Source organism: Typopeltis vanoorti, chromosome 21 (assembly GCF_054136105.1).
Source record: "Typopeltis vanoorti isolate ZY-2024b chromosome 21, IOZ_Tvanoo_1.0, whole genome shotgun sequence".
Classification (NCBI taxonomy): Eukaryota; Metazoa; Arthropoda; class Arachnida; order Uropygi; family Thelyphonidae; genus Typopeltis; species Typopeltis vanoorti.
In genome coordinates, this window is record NC_143569.1 from 70,780,536 (window position 1) to 70,798,882 (window position 18,347).

The 18,347-nt window shown below is 34.1% G+C and overlaps 1 protein-coding gene across 1 annotated transcript in view; it reads right to left on the bottom strand.

Moving 5' to 3' along the window:
• LOC150094959 (nuclear protein AMMECR1-like) overlaps positions 1-16,743 on the bottom strand; it is a 179,158-nt gene extending 162,415 nt beyond the window's left edge. Inside the window, exon 1 of the mRNA XM_090411394.1 lies at positions 16,523-16,743. Within this exon, the coding sequence (XP_090267520.1) occupies positions 16,523-16,743 (221 nt within the window). The remainder of the gene's footprint in view (positions 1-16,522) is intronic.
• Between the last annotated feature and the right edge of the window lie 1,604 nt (positions 16,744-18,347).

The following is an 18,347-nucleotide window of genomic DNA, read 5'->3' on the forward strand; positions in this document are numbered from 1 at the left end:
TTTGAGAATGTCATAAAAGTTATTGCGACTGTCGTCAACATTATTAGGGCAAGAGGATTGAATCATCATCAATTCCAAGAGCTTCTGACCCAAGAGCGAAGCAGATCACAGCAATGTGGTTTATTATAGTGATGTGCACTGGTTGAGCAGAGGGAAGGTTCACTTGGATGATATACCCTTGTAAAATGGTCACACAATAGCTCAGTAATTTTGTCTACCTCTGTTACCTCTCTACCATCTGCACTGATTCAAGTTATCTTTCCATAGTCATTCTTCCTCCTCACCACACAATGAAAAAACTCTTTGGGATTTCCTTTAGCCTGTTCATCAGCTAATCTCTTCTCCTAATCTGATTTTGCTTTCCTTACCATGCTGGTCACCTTTCTTCTTATATACCCTCCATAACATTTTCTTTGTTTGTAGCTCATGCTTAATGATACTACTCATCCGTCTAACTCCTACCTGATTTACTCTCCTGACCTTGGATATATAGTGATACTGCTTCTTCCAGATACCCTTGACTATCCATTGGTCATGGTACTGCTTCAAGCTGCATCATAAGTGTATCATAATCACTAGCCTTGTAATTCCACATCTATTCTTCCTTAACCAGAATTTCTACATGTTTTGCTATCTCCTAAGTCAAGACCACAGGATCACTTTCCTCAATTGGAGGCAATGTAACCACCTTAATTATGGACAGGTCTTCTGATCCTATAACTAGAACCTCGTACACTCTTGTACCCCGAGTCCACTCCGTCATGTTCTGCTTCATGTAATTATCTCTCAGTAGGTGTATAAATTCCATTTCCTGCCTGTAATATGATCTTTCCTCCTTCCATTCTGTCTCTAAAGATAAAGTCACCATAATAATTACTTGACTTGCAGTCATACTAATCTGCTCATGCATATCTTCCACATCATCCCTAGCACCCCCCCCCCTGACCTATAGTAACAACCAATTTTATATTTTATTCTGTTGGCCTCAATCTCACACAAGATTGACTCAAAAGAACTGCCATCTGCCCAATGACTCCTATTCTTGTTGGCTACAATTCATCTGTTATCATCAGACGTACCCTACCTAAATCGACTTTTCAGCATTGAAAAAAGTACTAAATTTTTTAGGTCGACTTATATGCTGGGTCAAAAATTGATTGCTTTCCAAGAAAAAACTAGTATGTATCATACTCTGTTAAATTTATTAGCAATATACAAAAAGGGTAAATAAGTAAAAATATTTCAACTTATATCAAATTTATTTACAGAAAAAATTATTTACATGTTATATAATTATTTATTTACAAAAGAAAATAGGTAGGTAACTACATAATTAAAATTTAATTTTCAATATCTGAATGTATGAAAAGTTCATTGTACTCTGGTTCTGTAATTTCTTCCGGTATATCATCATATAAATTGTATTTGTTTTCTCCATCAGATTTAGCATCAATTTCGTCATCATTGTAAACAAAATCATCTTCCGAGCCATCTAATTTGTTAGATATAGTACATTTTTTAAAAGATTTTATTACTGTATCTTTCATCCCATGCTTTTGCTACCCATTCACACATAGTTACCAAAGACGCATGTCGCATTTGTCCTTCTTTTGTGTAACTTTTCTCTCCTTCTTGCATCCATGCATTCCACTGTTTTTGTAAACTGTCTTTAAATGGCTTGTTTATTCAAACATCCAAACGGTTGCACTAGTGAAGTTAACCCACTTGGAATCACTGCCATATTGGCATTATTCTCTCTTAATAAAGATTTTGTGCTCTCCGTTAAATGGGATTTGAACATGTCCCACACTAAAAGACTGGATTTTTTAATGCACCTTGTCACGTATTTCAATTTTTTTTTTATCCACAGCTTAACTCCTGCTTCGTCCATCCAACCATTCTCATGAACATGGACAAAAACGTTTCTTGGAATTTTGATCTTTGGCATTGTTTTTCTTTTAAAAATTATCATAGGTTTTAATTTAGTACCATCAGCCATACAAGCAAGTACAACTGTGAAACGGCGTTTTCATGTCCAGTTGTTTTTAAAGAAATAGTTTTACTTCCTTTCAATTCTACTGTTCTATTCCCGATCATGTCAAACATAATTGGAGTTTCATCCATATTTCCGATTTGAGACAATAAATAATTTTTTTGCTTTCTTTTAGCAATTATAAATCTTTGAAAACTTAACTTATCATCCAAATCCTTTGGCAGCTTCTGTGCGATTTTCGTTTTAAGTCAAAGCACTAAATTTTTCCTTTCCGTAAACCGGCTACACCAACTTACTGTAGCTTTGAAGTTTTCGCTGTCCTTTTTATTTGCTTTGCCCCACTTCAAAGCAAATAAACGAATATTATTTCTCGTTATAATGAGCCCATTTTGGCGATTTTCTCAAACCCAATCTGCAAACATTATTTTCTAGAATAAGCCACTTACAAATTCCTTTCCGTAATGCGCACTTATTTTTTGGAATTTTCATTATTAAAGTTTCATTTTTTCTCCAATCGCGAACTAGTTTTTCATTTACTCCGAACTGACGTGCAGCAACACAGTATTTCTTTTGCAAATTTAATCACTTTGCACTTAAAACTCGTGTCACATTTCATTTTTTAAAAGGAGCCATTGCACTTTAGTTCACTATTGGTCAACTGGTCGATACAAAATAAAATTTCTTTTGTCAACTAGGTATTTTATATCTTTTGCTAAAACAAAGAATGGAAGGACTAAAAAGGCAGTTATGATCCTAGTGATTGCCACCTGTATAAAAATTTTACTTAAAAACTGTCATAATTTTTATTTTTAAAGAAATTTTTCGAGTCGATTTATACGACGAGTATACTATAAAAACTCAAAGTATCAAAAAATTCCAGTATCGACATACCCTGGAATATACGGTACTAAATCTATCACATTCAATCCCTATACCTGCATTATCTGCTGTTTGCTAAGTTTCACTAATGCTTATAATGTTTGACAAGGTTGCACTAACCAAGGTCAAAATCTCCTCCAACTTGTTTCTGATACTTCTGGCAGTAGTATATAGAAACTGCAGCATCATTTTAGGCCATCAACCTTCCTGAACTGACTACACTATTCATTATTTTTGCTTGAAAGACTAGGTTCTGACTTGTTGGTCATGGTCCAACTTATTTGCCTCATGGTGCCTTCACACACACACACGTGCCTGCATCCAGCTTAATTTCTTTAGTGTTCCTGACTACTTACTTCCACTCTCAATGAATACACCTAATTGAATCCATTTAAAGTGCAGTCCATTAGCACTATACAAATCTTTACATCCATCAAACTAAGGCCATAGGTCCAGAAACTCAATGTCATTCCGTCTGTGCAACTTGCATGTTGATTCATTAACTATTATCGCCCTTCTGCTCAGTTCACTTCCATCACAGCGTGGCAGCAGACTTACAAACTTCACCTTGTTGCTCTTCTTTTTCGCTTCTTCGAATAGCTCTTTCACATCTTCCCTTATTCAATACTTCTCACCTCTCAGGTCATTTGTTCCAGCCAAACCAATTAATTCTTTCACCATTCCTTTCTACATTCTGACAGCATTACTAATATTATTAAATTTTGCACCAAGGAAACAACATTTTGTGGCATTTTCATGAAGTACCCACCATTATCATAGAATCGCTGTAAAAAGTATCTGCTTATGCTTTTTCTCTTGTTTATTTTTAGAATTTTCTTTTTGACATTGGATATATTTCTTTCTGTTTGTTTCTGTGGTTTTCTTTCTGTTTTCAGTTCGACTAATCTCTTGCGGTTTCTGCATCCTTTCAATCTCCAGATTTGTTGTGTGAATGACTACATACATGCGAGCTATTTCTTTATTCAGGTCTTCTGTGTTCTCCTGAACTTCTGCCACTACAAATATCGCTAACGCTATCATACTGCTAATTTCAATTACCTCATTTATATTCTCTTTTCCATTTCATTCACCATTGTTTAAACCTGGAAATCCACTCATTCCAATACTTTCAGTTTCATGGCTCAGTACTAATTTCTGCTGCTACATTTTCTTGCTTCCATCAACATTTCTGGCTCATAGAAGATCTACAACACACTCTCTTTCTCCCTCTCCATTGCCACTCTCATATCACAATCTATTTTCTCTTGGCAACAAATACATAGTAAACAAACTGCATTTCACAAAATCCTCCATGAGCAATGATATCTTGGCTGCCATAGTTCTATTTACATAGGCACCAGGAATAACAGTTTATCTATTGTACATGGTAATCTTCTTTCACTACGCGTTATTCCCGCTATTGTACATGGTAATAAATATATCAAAAATAAATGCACACAGTTATACACACAAATATTACAATCGATAATTATCAAAATATCATAAAGTCAATATTAAAACAATGACTTAGCTGTGTGTTTATTTATTGGATTGAGAATTTATTATAAATTGAAAAAAAAAGTCACTGGCCACTGTAGGAATCATCAGTTTCAGCATTTTATTGGAGAAAAACAAATTTAGCTTTTTTTTTTTTTAAAGTAAAATATTAAAATTTATGGGTTAAAAAACTGAATTATATTTGAAAATTAAGTTGAAATGGGCTTTGAGAAAGTGAGAAAAATTAATTCTTTAAGAATCAAACTGGAAAACTATCAAAAAATCTATTCAAGTAGGAAAAAAGTTCAGAAAAGTCTAGTTGAGGTATTAACCTGAGCAATACAGGATTTTTGCTAGAGAATACATGTAAGCAGCGAAGATGCCCCCCCCCCTCTTCTATACACTAAACAATCCTCTTACAGCTATATCACATTCCACTACTCTATCTCACCTTGTTAGTTATCAAAGTCTAACTGTACCGGCAAATCTTACAAAACATACAGAATCCATGATCAGTTTTGTAGATGTAGCTAACATCTGTAGTAGTTAGCAGATTAAGCAGCATTAATTACTAACAATTAGATAAACATTCACAAGATTTACATCACTTATTACAATAACAAACGGTGATAGACCGCAAGTATCCAAGAACAGATCAGAAGAAATTCCAGTGCGAAAAGTTTTTTTTTTTGAAATCATAAAAGCATAATAATACAACATCCATCAAGAATTTATTTTCAGCAACAAGTTACCTCTCATAACAGATCTCGAGCACAATATTTCTGTTATGGTCATTTTAAAGAATTTTATAGCCTAAACTTGCAAATTGCAACCAAATATGGTATTCGATATAGGAAAAAAAAATTAACAATCAACAAGTATACATAAGAAGCAAGTGAAATGTATTAAGAATCAAACTAAACTTGCAAGAAATACTGATTCACAGAAAGTCCTTTTTATATGGATCTTGGAATGCTGTATACCAAAAGCTTCAGACTGAATACACTGTCTCTTAGGATTAGAACCTATAAAAGAATTCAAACAGTTTTAAACAGCTATTTCTAATTAAAATAGAACTCACTAATCCAAATAAACTAAACTGATAAAACTTCACACAGTTAAACAACTGTATAAAGAGAGAATCAACTATCTTCCTGAGAAACCGGCAACAGCTGGAACCATTTTTGTTCAATGATACCCAAAGAAAGAATTCATTCAGTACAAATATTCAGGTACAGAATAAGTACATGTAATCAAACCACTTTCAGAACTATAATACCACACACAAAAAAGGACTGATGAAAAAGATGACAAGCTATTGCACTTAAAACTATCACCTTCTCCAAACTTTTCGAAAAAAGCAAAAACATAAAAAATGGAAGACTACTTACATAAAAACTACCTAATTTTTAGTAGGTAGTATGGCTTTCGTAAAGTGATGTCCACAAAGACAGCTCTGTGGGACTTCAGCGAGATGCTACATCATAACATAGATGCAGGCCAAATCACAATCGGAGTATCCTTAGACCTAAAAAAAGGTGTTCAACACCATGAATCATGACATACTAATCGAAATGACGAAATTATATGGTTTTAGTGGATTGAATATTCAGCTCCTTACTAATTACCTCAAATGACAAACAGCATGTCAGCACAGGAAAAACACAATCCAACACCGATGTGATTGCAAGAAACTAACGTGTTCACTACTAGTTTAATTTGTACATTAAGCTTCATCAATATAAAACTGGAAGCTAACTATTTTGATGACAAGAACCTAAGGATTTTGCTCATTAATTACTGCCATTTTAAACTATATAAACGATGAGCTAACTTAATGATAATGTATGCATATATATATATAGCTAAACTTACAAATATAAATATTTTAAATTATAATCTAAGGCTGCAAACACTATGACTGAATATTGTTACTATGTATGTTGGAAAAGGATGTACAATAATTTTGAGGTTTTTTGTAGACAGAATACCTTTCGTTTCTGCAAAAGTGGCAAAAAATATATAGAATACTGTTAAATAAAGCAAAACTTAACAAGCTTCATAGAGAAAAACTAATCATGTTCATTCTCTAAGCACAGCAGCTACAACACTTTCAAGTTTCAAATACAACTCGATTTTATATTCTGAGATGAGTGAAATGCAGTTTCTAACTACCTAATTTATCCCACTGAAAGACTAATGCTTGAAGCAGACCACTGACTTCAGGTAAGCAGGAAAATTCCTTGACTTTCACTCCCCAAAAATATGTGGAATGAATTGACTCTGAAGCAGCTACAAAAATTATTCAATGGCTCCTCATCTGTCTCACAAGGCATAGCATTCATTTGACTAAAATGATTCCATGGGTTGTGTTTTTGCCAAAAAAAAACGTATTTAAATTTTTTTTGTTATAAGCTTTTTATTTTTTCAAATATAGTGGATAGTTGTGTTTGGGTCATTTATATATGTATGTATATATATATTTTAGGATGATTTCTAAAAATCATTTTTTTACATTTAAATTTAATTTCTCATTAGTATTTATTTTAACATGTTTTTTTTAAAACAATGGAAAGATCATGAAAGCATTCTCTCTCTCTCTCTCTATATATATATATATAAAATGATCTGCATACAGTATATAGCATTATATAGCAGCAGCAAAGATTTACATAAGTTTATATATAAAAGCAAAAAACTGGCCTTCCACCACTTGATCAGTATTATATCATTTTACTAAATGTGTCTACACACATATTGAAATACAACTGAGTGCTACAGCTTAAACTATAAGTTTGTAATAATTCATCTAATTTTATGATTTAATGCACCCTTTAGTTATTATATATGGAATGAGGGTACAAGTTTCTTCCCCCTTGAGAGCTATTTTTTAAAAATGTGTTGAAAAAGTAGAATGTTTGGTCTCTAAAGCAGGGTTCTCAGATCTAACTTTTATTCTATGTGGTCAGAAGAACATAAATGAGTAAAATATGACATCTTATTTCACATAACTGACCTTCTAGTCATATTTAGTACTGTTTTTGTTCTAGGACTTATATCCAATCTTCCATCACAACAATGATTATTCTATAATAAATTTAGTTTAATCCTTTATCCCAGTGAGAGCAAACAAGTTAACTTTATTTATTAAAACAAACTAAACTAAATTTATTACAGTCTAACCTAGTGAAAAATAAACTTTCAATGATTATTCTAAACAAATAATCCTTCATGAAACTAAGAGTGTCAGATTTTAACTAAAATTTAACTAAATTTGTGCTTTAATATTTTCATTAATGAATGAAAACAGAAATATATTTATACGGCTATATTTTTTAAACTATATTTTCATTACTTAATGATGCACCATTTAACCTCCCAACCGGCTGGTATAGATGAAATAGTCAGCTCTCCCTAGCTTTTTTTCATGGATCAAAACTTCGTCGGCATTCTGCCTTTTATCATGCCATTACCTTCTTCCGCCGTTAATGTCTTTTCAGCTATTCTACAGTCATTAGTGGATTAACTGTTGCTGAGTGACCTTTGTGTCCCCCCCTGTCTTTACGTCTATTGTGTTGCTTAGAATTTCATTTACTGTCCTAAGCTATTTGACCTTTTTTGCCTCTAAAATGATTTATTGTCTCTCTTCCCAAAAATTTGAAACGAATTACACATATGCGAAAAAAATCAATCCTGAAATGACCACCGATCAGCCTTTGCAATGAATCTATTTACTGATAGTAAATTTGGTGTATTTTATTCTACAAATCAGTGCACCGGAAGTGTTGCACTGATTGTTCTTTCACTTTACTTATATGTAGAAACAATTTTTTTTCGAATTTCAGAATTTTCAAATGTTTGCTTTGAAAATATTTTGTGAAATATTTATATTTTTAAATAATATTTATTGAAATAAATATGTCCTTTTGCTTTCGTTTCTAGCCAAATAGCATTATATGGATCATCACATTTCAGTTTTAGAAACAATTTTTTGTTATTCATAAAGACAAAAAAAAAAGTTATAATGCTAAATTGCATTACTCAGTTTTCGATTGCGAGTCTTTTTGGCATCAAAAATTTATATCCAATGATATTTTAGCAGCGATTCTTCACCTTCGTCTTTTATTTATTTATTTGTATTATGCATATTACGATAATATCCAGTGCATATCCTCGTAGATATGTTGAAAATATAATGTAAAAAATCATATACGGAATGATTCAAAATTTTTGCTCATTTTGAAGATTTTCTAATGCTTTCCCCCCCCCCCTTATCCTCTCCTGGAACTCAATTACATAACCAGTCTAAACTTCTACAGGTTTGAAAGCTTTTCTAGACAGTATTCAAAACTATTACTTCATTTTAATGTAATAGTTTTGAATTTTCACCAAGCAAAATTGTTTATATGCATACCACACAAAAGAAAGTTCAGTAATATTATTTTTGTTTGTTTTTCTTTAAAAAAATCTAAATATTACTTCTGCTGAAATAATCTACTTCTTATAAATACTTGGTAATATCCTCTTAGCTGGAGGAAAAGCTGAAGGCTTATTACTCTCAGTGCTACTGAGAAAGAAAGGAGAGAACACTAAAGTGCCTCAGGCTGTAGTGCAGAATACATCAAGAATGTCGTTTCCTTTTCGATTGTTGATTACCGATATCCTAACAAAAATACTGACATTTCGTTTACATGCTTATACATTATTTATGCCAAAATATTTTCTTAATTTATCATGATCAGTTTCACTTTTATTATCGAAAAATTAGAAATTATTTCATACAATTATCTTGAAAAAGAGAATTTGAATTATTTTCAAATAAAAGGTGCAAATGCATTTCATAATCTTTTTTTTGGGGCGGGGGATATAGACCTAATCAATCTGCGGATATTTCAGAGAATTTATTTCATAAATCATAAGCAAGACAACAGTTACAAACGTAAATCACTTGGGGAACATACCCATTCATTTTAGTGTAAAATAGTAGCAAAGGTTCGGTTACTTTAGATATCTAATCTAGAAGAAAATGTTGTCTGCTGAGATTAGAATCTTACATGAATAATTTTTCTGACATAATTTCTCTATTCGTTATAATGTAACCAATTTTCAGATTTTTCCCCTCCTGCAGACTCCATGTTATATGCAGTGATTTCTTCTTTGTAGCACAAGAAAAAAAAATCAGATAACAGAAGAAAAATATGTAGTATTTTCTTTTCCACTGGCTGAATTTACAATGTTCTTTCTTTGTGTTCTGAAGAGAAAGTGCAAATGACTTTTATCTTACTATTTTTGCCATTATAACATTTGATATAATTATAAGAGTGACATTTTACCGTTTTTCTCAAACACGAGAAACAGAAATAAGGTAGTAATAATATTGTTGATTCTGTCAAACTTCATTGTAGCAGAAATTTTTATTACAAAACTTTGTAATATATATATATATCCGAAACAAGAAATTTGGAACCCATATCACATCAATGGTGAGTGTTGACAAATTAAAAATGTTCGTTATTATTTATATATTTCATTTATTTTCAAAAAGAAGAGCGGCTATGCCCTACCACCGTGTTCCGGACTGGTAGGCCAATTCTTCTCGAGTTCTGATGACTCGAACTTTGAAGACTCGAAAGGGGGTTCCTCCCCCCCCCCCCCAGCGCCTACGGCGCCCAACCACCTGAGTTCAAACTGGTAGGCCGGTTGGTCTACCAGTTTGAAAGGGTGGAACTCCCTTTCGAATTTTAAAGACTCGAAAGAGAGTTCCACCACCCAGCGCCTACGCCCCCCCCCCCGAGTTCTGGACTGGTAGGCCGGTTCTCCTTCAATTCTGATAACACAAATTTTGAAGACTCGAAAGGGGGTTCGAACCCCTTGTGTCTATGGTAGCCCCTGAGTGTCAAGTCTTCAAAAGGGGGGACTCCTCTCCCCTGGCGCCCAATCCCCCCCCACGAGTTCCAGACTGGTAGGCTGGTTCTCCTTCAATTCTGATAACTCGAAAGGGGGTTCCGACCCATGGCGCCTAGGGTAGTCCCCCCCGAGTGTCAAGTTTTCAAAATGGGGACTCCGCCCCCCCCCACCCATTATATCTTTCCAGTTCAAGAGGAACTGGAAAGAGTATTCCAGTTCCTCTTATATTTTATTCCTTCGAAAATATCACTCTGTGTTATAAAAAGAACTTAAAAATTAGCCTTCAAGATGAAAAGGAAACAGTACATTCAGGTATCCCTCTATCAATATTTGTAGTCCTGAAAAGGACTGTTTGATGGCCCTGAAAAGAAAGATTTTTTATTTCATACTGTTCAAAATTTAAAATTCTTGAACAGTTTGGAACACCCTAAAGCAAGGGTAAATACACAAAGCAGTTTTACACTTACACTCAGGGCACCAGATTTTTGTTTCCTTTCTGATATTTTTTTATTACACATATAACACATGCGTGCAGATTTTTTTTTATAAGCCGTTGGTGGTAGATTTTCGGGATAATGGTTGGAGTAGCAGCGTTCAACCTCAGATGTCTGGCAGGACTGCCTGTTTTTCTGCTTGCTGAAGAAAGCGCATGTGCATGCAGCAATGCTTTTGCAATTTATATTCTGTATTCTAGATATGTCATGGTAGACAAACATTTTTTCTTGTGCAGAAGGAAACTGTTCCAAATAACAAAATCCAATATATGTCCAAATACTTTTTTGTAATATTTTTTATGCTGTTTCCTCATTACAGAGTAGAATGATAGCTGCTGATCGTACCTATCGACTCCACTCATAGTGTCGTTGTATGCACACACAGCAATTGGTTTTGCTTTCTTCAAACCATGCTTCTCCACGGATTGTTGATGGATTGTGCAGGGAAGACAGAAGAAAAACATCTTTTTTTGTCTTTCCAACGTACTGCAAAGACTTTCCCTCGCTGATAAGCTCAGATTTCCACCTTCGATAGCTTTCCTGAAGCCAGATCTGGAGGTAAGTCTTGCCTTTTTGCATTTACAGTACCATAACTATCTGTACGATGCAGTAAAAGCAAATCAGCGAGTTCAGGACACATATAGTAATTATCCACTGTAATGCAGTAACCTTTCCCCAGTCAAGGGTTTAGTAACTGCATTACTGCATGCATTGACAAGGGAGATCCGAACATTTATCATGCTCGATTACAGTTTGCTTTCCCATATAAGGTTTGAAATCCCAGAGATATCCACTTTCCGATTTGCAAAGCATAAAAAATTTTACTCCATACTTTGCTTTCTTTTTGGGAATATACTGCTTACATTTCAGTCTACCTTTGAATGGCATAAGGCTTTCATCGATACTCAAGTCTCTCTCAGGAATGTAGAGTGATCTACATTTCTGACGGATTTTCATCAGAAAATCATAAATTTTGTTGAGGACTGGGCAAGGATGTGTTGCCTGATCGTATTCCTCATTATTCTGAAAATGCAAATACTTCATGATGAGACTGAATTGTTTTTCGGTCATATGTTTCATATCATGAAACATTGGCGTGTTCAGAATCTAGTCTGTAGACCAATACATTTCAAGAGCGGGCTTTTTCACGATACCTTGCACAATCAAGAGTGCTATAAATGTAAGAAGCATGTTGATATCTATTGGGCTCCAAAGTTTACTGCGAGAATTGCTGCTTGCCATCTCGTAAATGAATTGTGTCTTGTATATACTTACTAATTATTCCTTTCTGCCCAGCTCTAAGCTAACAATTTACTAACTCCCACTGAGAAACAGAACAATAGGACATGCAGCACACTAAAGAGCCTCAAGCAATATCTGAATATTTTAAGGGCAGAAATTTCTTGTTTGGTTCTCCACTTTCTTTATTCTGATATTGCATTTGAAGGATGACAGTGATTTTAAATATTAATTTCACCTATTACTGAATATCACATAATTTCCTGATTTATAATAATCAGGAAATAATATGTATATTTTGTGATTTATAATTTGCTAATTTATAATAATCACCACATAGTTTCAGCATCGAAAAATTAAAGTTATGTGGAACAATTACTAGAGAAAAATAACGAATTAAATGAAAACTGTACCTATGTTTCATAACAGTTTTCAGGTGTGTGATAGTGATGCAACGGGGGGGGGGGGGGGTATTAAACTATCAGAGGCGAAATAAAGTTCAATTCTATTGTAAAAGGAAATAAAATTTCACATTTTATCATTTGATATACATATTTTGAATGATAAAAATAAGCAAATGTAAATTATGTAGAAAATATCTAAATATAAATTTAAATCATAACTGTTAATTTCATTTTGTAATGACCAATTATACAAGGAAACCAAGAAAGTGAAAGTACAAAGAACAGTAGATTACTATACAATATGAAGAAAAAATTTAGTGATATGATTAAAGAATTTCATGTTATGCTCTATAAAGCAAAGTTGCTCAAGTGTGTCCTAAAGGAAATCTGTGAAGTATTATTCGATTTCAATGGTTTTGTACAAAAATAAAATAATCTGGAACATCGATAGCCGGTTTTCTTTTCTTTTTTTAAAAGAATATTTCAAATAATTATCGTGAATTAATTTCTTCGAGAACAAAGAAAAATGTTTTGTCTACTAAGCAATTAGAAAAAAATTAGCGCAAAAAAATTAAAAATTAAATTGGTTGTCCAAGGTAACTTAAGTGAAGAAATTATGCAAGATCTTTATTTTGTCCAGACATTAAAATTGTATTCTACAATAAAAAGAGAAAACAAAAATATAAATAATTTCTCTATTTTTAGTCTATCCTATATAACTAAAATCTAGTTATCCAACATAGAACAAGGAAGTGTGTTTCTTGTTATATGGCAACTGAGAGACAGCTACGAATGTGAGATAATCCGATTAACCGTTCTCTTCAGCGTGAGGGTTTATCACACTTTCTAATGGACATGACAGTCAAATTGCACTTCTTATCCAGGTTCTTTCAACAGGTGGGCTGAATCATATCCAGATTTAGCTCGACGTCCTGGCCGTTTGGGAGGTTAACAGATGGATTGTAGGCTCTGAATTTTCCAACTAGCTATAGCTTGTTCTATTCTAGTATATGGTAATTACATCAAGTCTCAGTGGAAGCCCTCTGTAAAGCTGTTAGTTATTCTTATCTTTAGTTACTAAGTCTTGCTGAGATGTGAAATAAATTTATTTAAATTAGATATTAGCGGTTACCGTATTTTTCCCGTGTATAAGACGATACTTTTTTCTAAAATTTTAGACCAAAAATTGGGGGTTGTCTTATACACGGGGGGGGGGGGGGGGTAACTGGTTGCCAGGGAGAAACTGCCAGTACCTTGTCTCACGAACAGACTTCCGCCAATCACTAGCCTTTGTTAACTCTGTCGATTGATGTCATTAATGGCTGATTCTGAATAAACCAATCAGAACTCTGAAACCATTCATACGTCTACAACTCGTTGGCAGGGTAAGTTAATGCATTAACAATATTTTGAGCACTAGCCCATAAAAATGTCCGAAAATAAAAAACGATTCTCATATTCTTCAAAATTCAAGTTAAAAGTCATCAATTATGCAAAAGAACATGGAAATAAAGCTTCAGAGAGACAGTTAAGATCTCCTCCCACTGAGTGTATGAACTACTCAAGATGCCTAAAAAAGAAGAGTGCCTTAAGAGTAAAACCAGCAAAATTTCTTTTTTTTTTTTAGGAGACCTGTAAATTTTACTGCCAGGGGCCCTCCGTCGGCTTAAATCTTCTCCTGTCTGCACTTTAAGCATCATAACTGCTCTCACTCTTATTCTCACAATATTCCTTTTAGATAATCTTCTTATGAATTTCTTACTTAATAAGGTTGCACATCCATTTCACTTCCATCCTATTTATTCTAAGATTTATATTCGCTTCTATATAATAGGAAGGTTTTCTATGAAATTATGCAGAATTATGGGGTGAAGATAAACAACAAGTCTCACCAAGTTTGTAAAAGTCAGATCTTGCTTTAGAAACCTACTTGCATTTTACAGCAGAACACTGAACCCTTTGATTGGAAAAGACTAAGTTCGATTCTCATCGTGATGAGGGAAATCCTTATATGTGCTTTTTCAATTGAAGGCGAGTTCGTCAATCTCATACAGAGATAGAGTTTTTTTCTCCCACAAACTCTGGTTTTTCATCCCATGTACAGACAAATTGGCCTTCAGAACACATGCAATTTACAGACAAAAAATACTGTTGTTGGTGATGATGGGTGAAGTAGTGTCATAATAAGAGAATTAATAGTGGAGAGGATGAGATGTATTTAGCAAAGTAGAGTAGATTGCCCTCCCGTGATGAGTCCCTGGACTCCCTGAAGGTGCCACATAATAATAATAATAATAATAATAATAATAGCGTACATACATTAGATAAGGGTAGCTCATAAATGGTGACATTCTTCAATTTTATGAAGAAACTTAGATTTTCACATGATGAGTTAGTGTAGAAGCTGAAAGAGATGGAGTAAGGATAAAAGACTGGTGAAAAATCAATAGCAGACTGACTCTCTGAATGATAAGAGCAAGTTGTGCATGGGATGGGGGGGGGGAGAAGGATGTGAGTTAAGAATACAAGGTAAACAGTTGCATATTGGTTTTGGGCCCTACTATTTAACTTGATACAAATTGACAGGGTAAACTGTTTTGCTGATGATGCAAATATGAGAACACTACTGATATCATATCCCTTCAAGAAGATTTAAACAGATTTTTAACTTGGATGAATGAGTGGAGTTGCAATTTTAATGTTAATAAGTCCAAAGGCTATGTAATGATTGGTAGAACTAAACTCTGAAATGAAAGTGTTATGAAAACTATAGGTGCATTTCTGCTATGATAAGGAGTATACCAACAAATAGAGATAATGGGGTGGGTGAGCTGCTATACAAAACGTGGATCAAATCAATATGAACTCCTGTGTAAATTGAGATATGGGATTTCTGGAAACTCCAGAGATTAACAATTATGATGGTACTAGGACCCTGGAATGTTGTTTAAGAGAATGAGAAATATGAACTGCAGTTTGGTGGAAAAGAGGGTGACCAAGTTGAAATGGTTTAGGTGAAGGTATTTTACAAAATTAAAGCAGAAGGTATTATGTATGGAATGGGGGGGGGGGAATGAAAATGAAAAACTACCTTAGAGATTGTGTACAGGTGTGGTGAAGGGAAAGAAGAGAATTCTTTTTACATTGACAGTGGTGAGAATACACACTGCCAAAATATGTTGTGAATGATAGGGGCATTAACAAGTTTATGGGACTCTCGTAATGAGTTTGACTCCATGAAGTTTATTATTAATAATACTGTATATACACATTATTTAATTTCATTCCTATTAGTACCAAAACAAATGCATAAATTAAAAAAAAAAAGGGGAAAAAAAAGTAAATAATTTGACAAAATTCTTAACTTTATGCATTGGATGTGATTAGGATTTGAAATTAAAAAATTAAATAAGGAAATACTTTTTTTTGATTTGCATGTTTAGTTATTTATTTTATTCAGAATGGCAATTTAAAAAAAAAATCTGAAAAATCAAATTGTGAATTTAAGTTTTTCCAAGTTATCGAAATAAAGTGCTACTTAACCAAAATTCTCCCGTTTGCCTTTAACTTTCATGCTTTCAAGGTGCTGTGGGTGAAAATGAAACTAAAGACTTTCATTTTCACTTTTATTCCCTTCATCAGTATATAATATTAACAAGTTTTACCCATTTAAATCATATTGTTCTCTATTTTTAAAAGGTAAGCACAAATACAAATGCTTAAACTTATGAAGAATGCTGTATATAATAGTCCGTGACTTCTCCCACCATATATATATATATATATATATATATATAATACTGTAATTAAATAGCACACCAGAGAATCTGAGTATTAGAGAATGCAAAGAAAAGAGAGGTTCATTAATGTTAAAACAAACAAAATTTTTTTTTGTGTGTGTGTATGGGGGGGGGGGGGGGTTTACAAGTTGATACATGTAAATGATTCGCCATTCCAACTTTTGAATTCATACATCACAGAGAAATGGAATCCAGCAAAACTACCCAATTTTTGCACCTTCGAAGCTCAAGGTTAGACAGGAAATATACTGCACTTCGCCTACACATGATTGCGAAGAGTCAACACAAAGAAAAGTGCTGTATACTTACTAACTGTCGTTAGGAAAGCTGGGCGTCTTCGGGGGCTCAAACTGGTTTAGATGGCAATACAGGACGTCAAAGCAGAAAAAACACATTTCAACACAGACAACCATTCCATTTTTGTAAATACTTGGCTGATAAGTATGCGAATGAACAATGGACCCATTACAACACGGGTTAGCATGATTATTGAGCTTCTGCTTCTTCGCCCCACAACAACCAGCCGCCATGACTAAAATCCCCCAAGTTCTCACCAATGAAAGCGCCACTACACAATCCATGCGTACATGGGCATTTTCAGAGCAGTTGCAAGGTCACTCGTTACTTATTAAGAGGCATCAAAAAATTATTGCATAAATGAATTAATATTATTATAGGTTTACTTAATTTAATAAAGTACATAATATTTTTTTATGAAATTAACTTCATTAAGATAATAGTAATGAACAGCTATAGTAGTGATGATGATGATGACGACGAGAGGAGACGAAGGTGCTCTGTATTACTAAGTAATTTCAGAACGTTAGATATTCAAAAGATCGCTATAGGTTTGTTTGCAGCAGGCGCATCCAGAGGGGGACAAGGGGTCTGTTCCCCCAAAGAAAAAAGGAAAAAAAACACCAGAAAAAAGATTTTTGGAAAATTTTCTAGTAGAAAATTTTCCAAAAATCTTTCTCTAATTAAAATTCATTCCTTTTTTATTTATGTTGTGTCGTGTCTTCTATTTCTATACTGCTTATGAATTAGCGATAATTGCAGATGCTCAGTCATAGGTCGTATGCGATGCATAGTATGTATTCGCAAATCGTCTACTCAACTTGGGTTCCCCCCCCCCCCAACAAAATTAAATTCTGAGTGCGCTACTGTTTTCCAATACCGATGTGAGGAGCTGTTTCCACGATGTTCATCAGTCGTTATCCAAATTAGTTGATATTAGTTAATCAAGCAACTAGGGTGGGGGGGGGCAAGGTTGAGTAGACAATTTGAGAATACACACTACGCATCGCATACGACCTATGACTGAGCATCTGCAATGATCGCCAATACGTAATCTCCTCTGGCCAGCTCGGGCAAACGAAGTAGCGCTCGGTCCGCCCGTGCACTACTTCGTTCGCCTTGTGTTCACAGCGGCCGTGTTTCCGAGAGCTATAGGGTATTCCCACCTTATGTGACAGCTAATTCATAAGTAATATAGAAATAGAAGACCCGATACAACATAAATTCAAAAAAAGATTTTTAATTAGATTGAAATTAGATTGCCAGCCTGATTAGCCGAGTGGTTAGCGTTTCCGCTCTCCAGCTAAAAGGTTGCGAATTCGAATCCCGCCGTGGGCATGGATATTTGTGATTATCTGTGGAAATACTAGTGAAGATGGCGTGGGTGTAGATGATGATGATGGCATTGGTAGTTGCGGTCATTGTAGTTGGTGGAGACAGAGAGTTGTAGAGTAGGTGCCCTCCCTCAATGAGTATATGGACTCCCTGGAGGTCTCACGTAATAATAATTAGAAAAAATTTTAGAAAATTTTCTAGTGTTTTTTTTTTCTCTCTTTTTCTTTGGGCTATACCGGGTGCCACTGATTTCACTTAATAATACCAGGCTAATCCACAAAGTCGGGCTTATTGTGATAGGGTACAGAGTGGTTTAAGATACAAATTTTAGGTTTGAATTGGATTGAGGGATTAAAGTATGGAAACATTTTATTTGTTAATTATTTGTGTGTTCTTCTAGTTGGTTTGCCTATTTTGCAGGTTATTTTTTTAGTGCATATATTACTGCATTTTGGAAGAATGACGCGACTACCTTTCAGATGGAAAAGACCCGGATTCAATT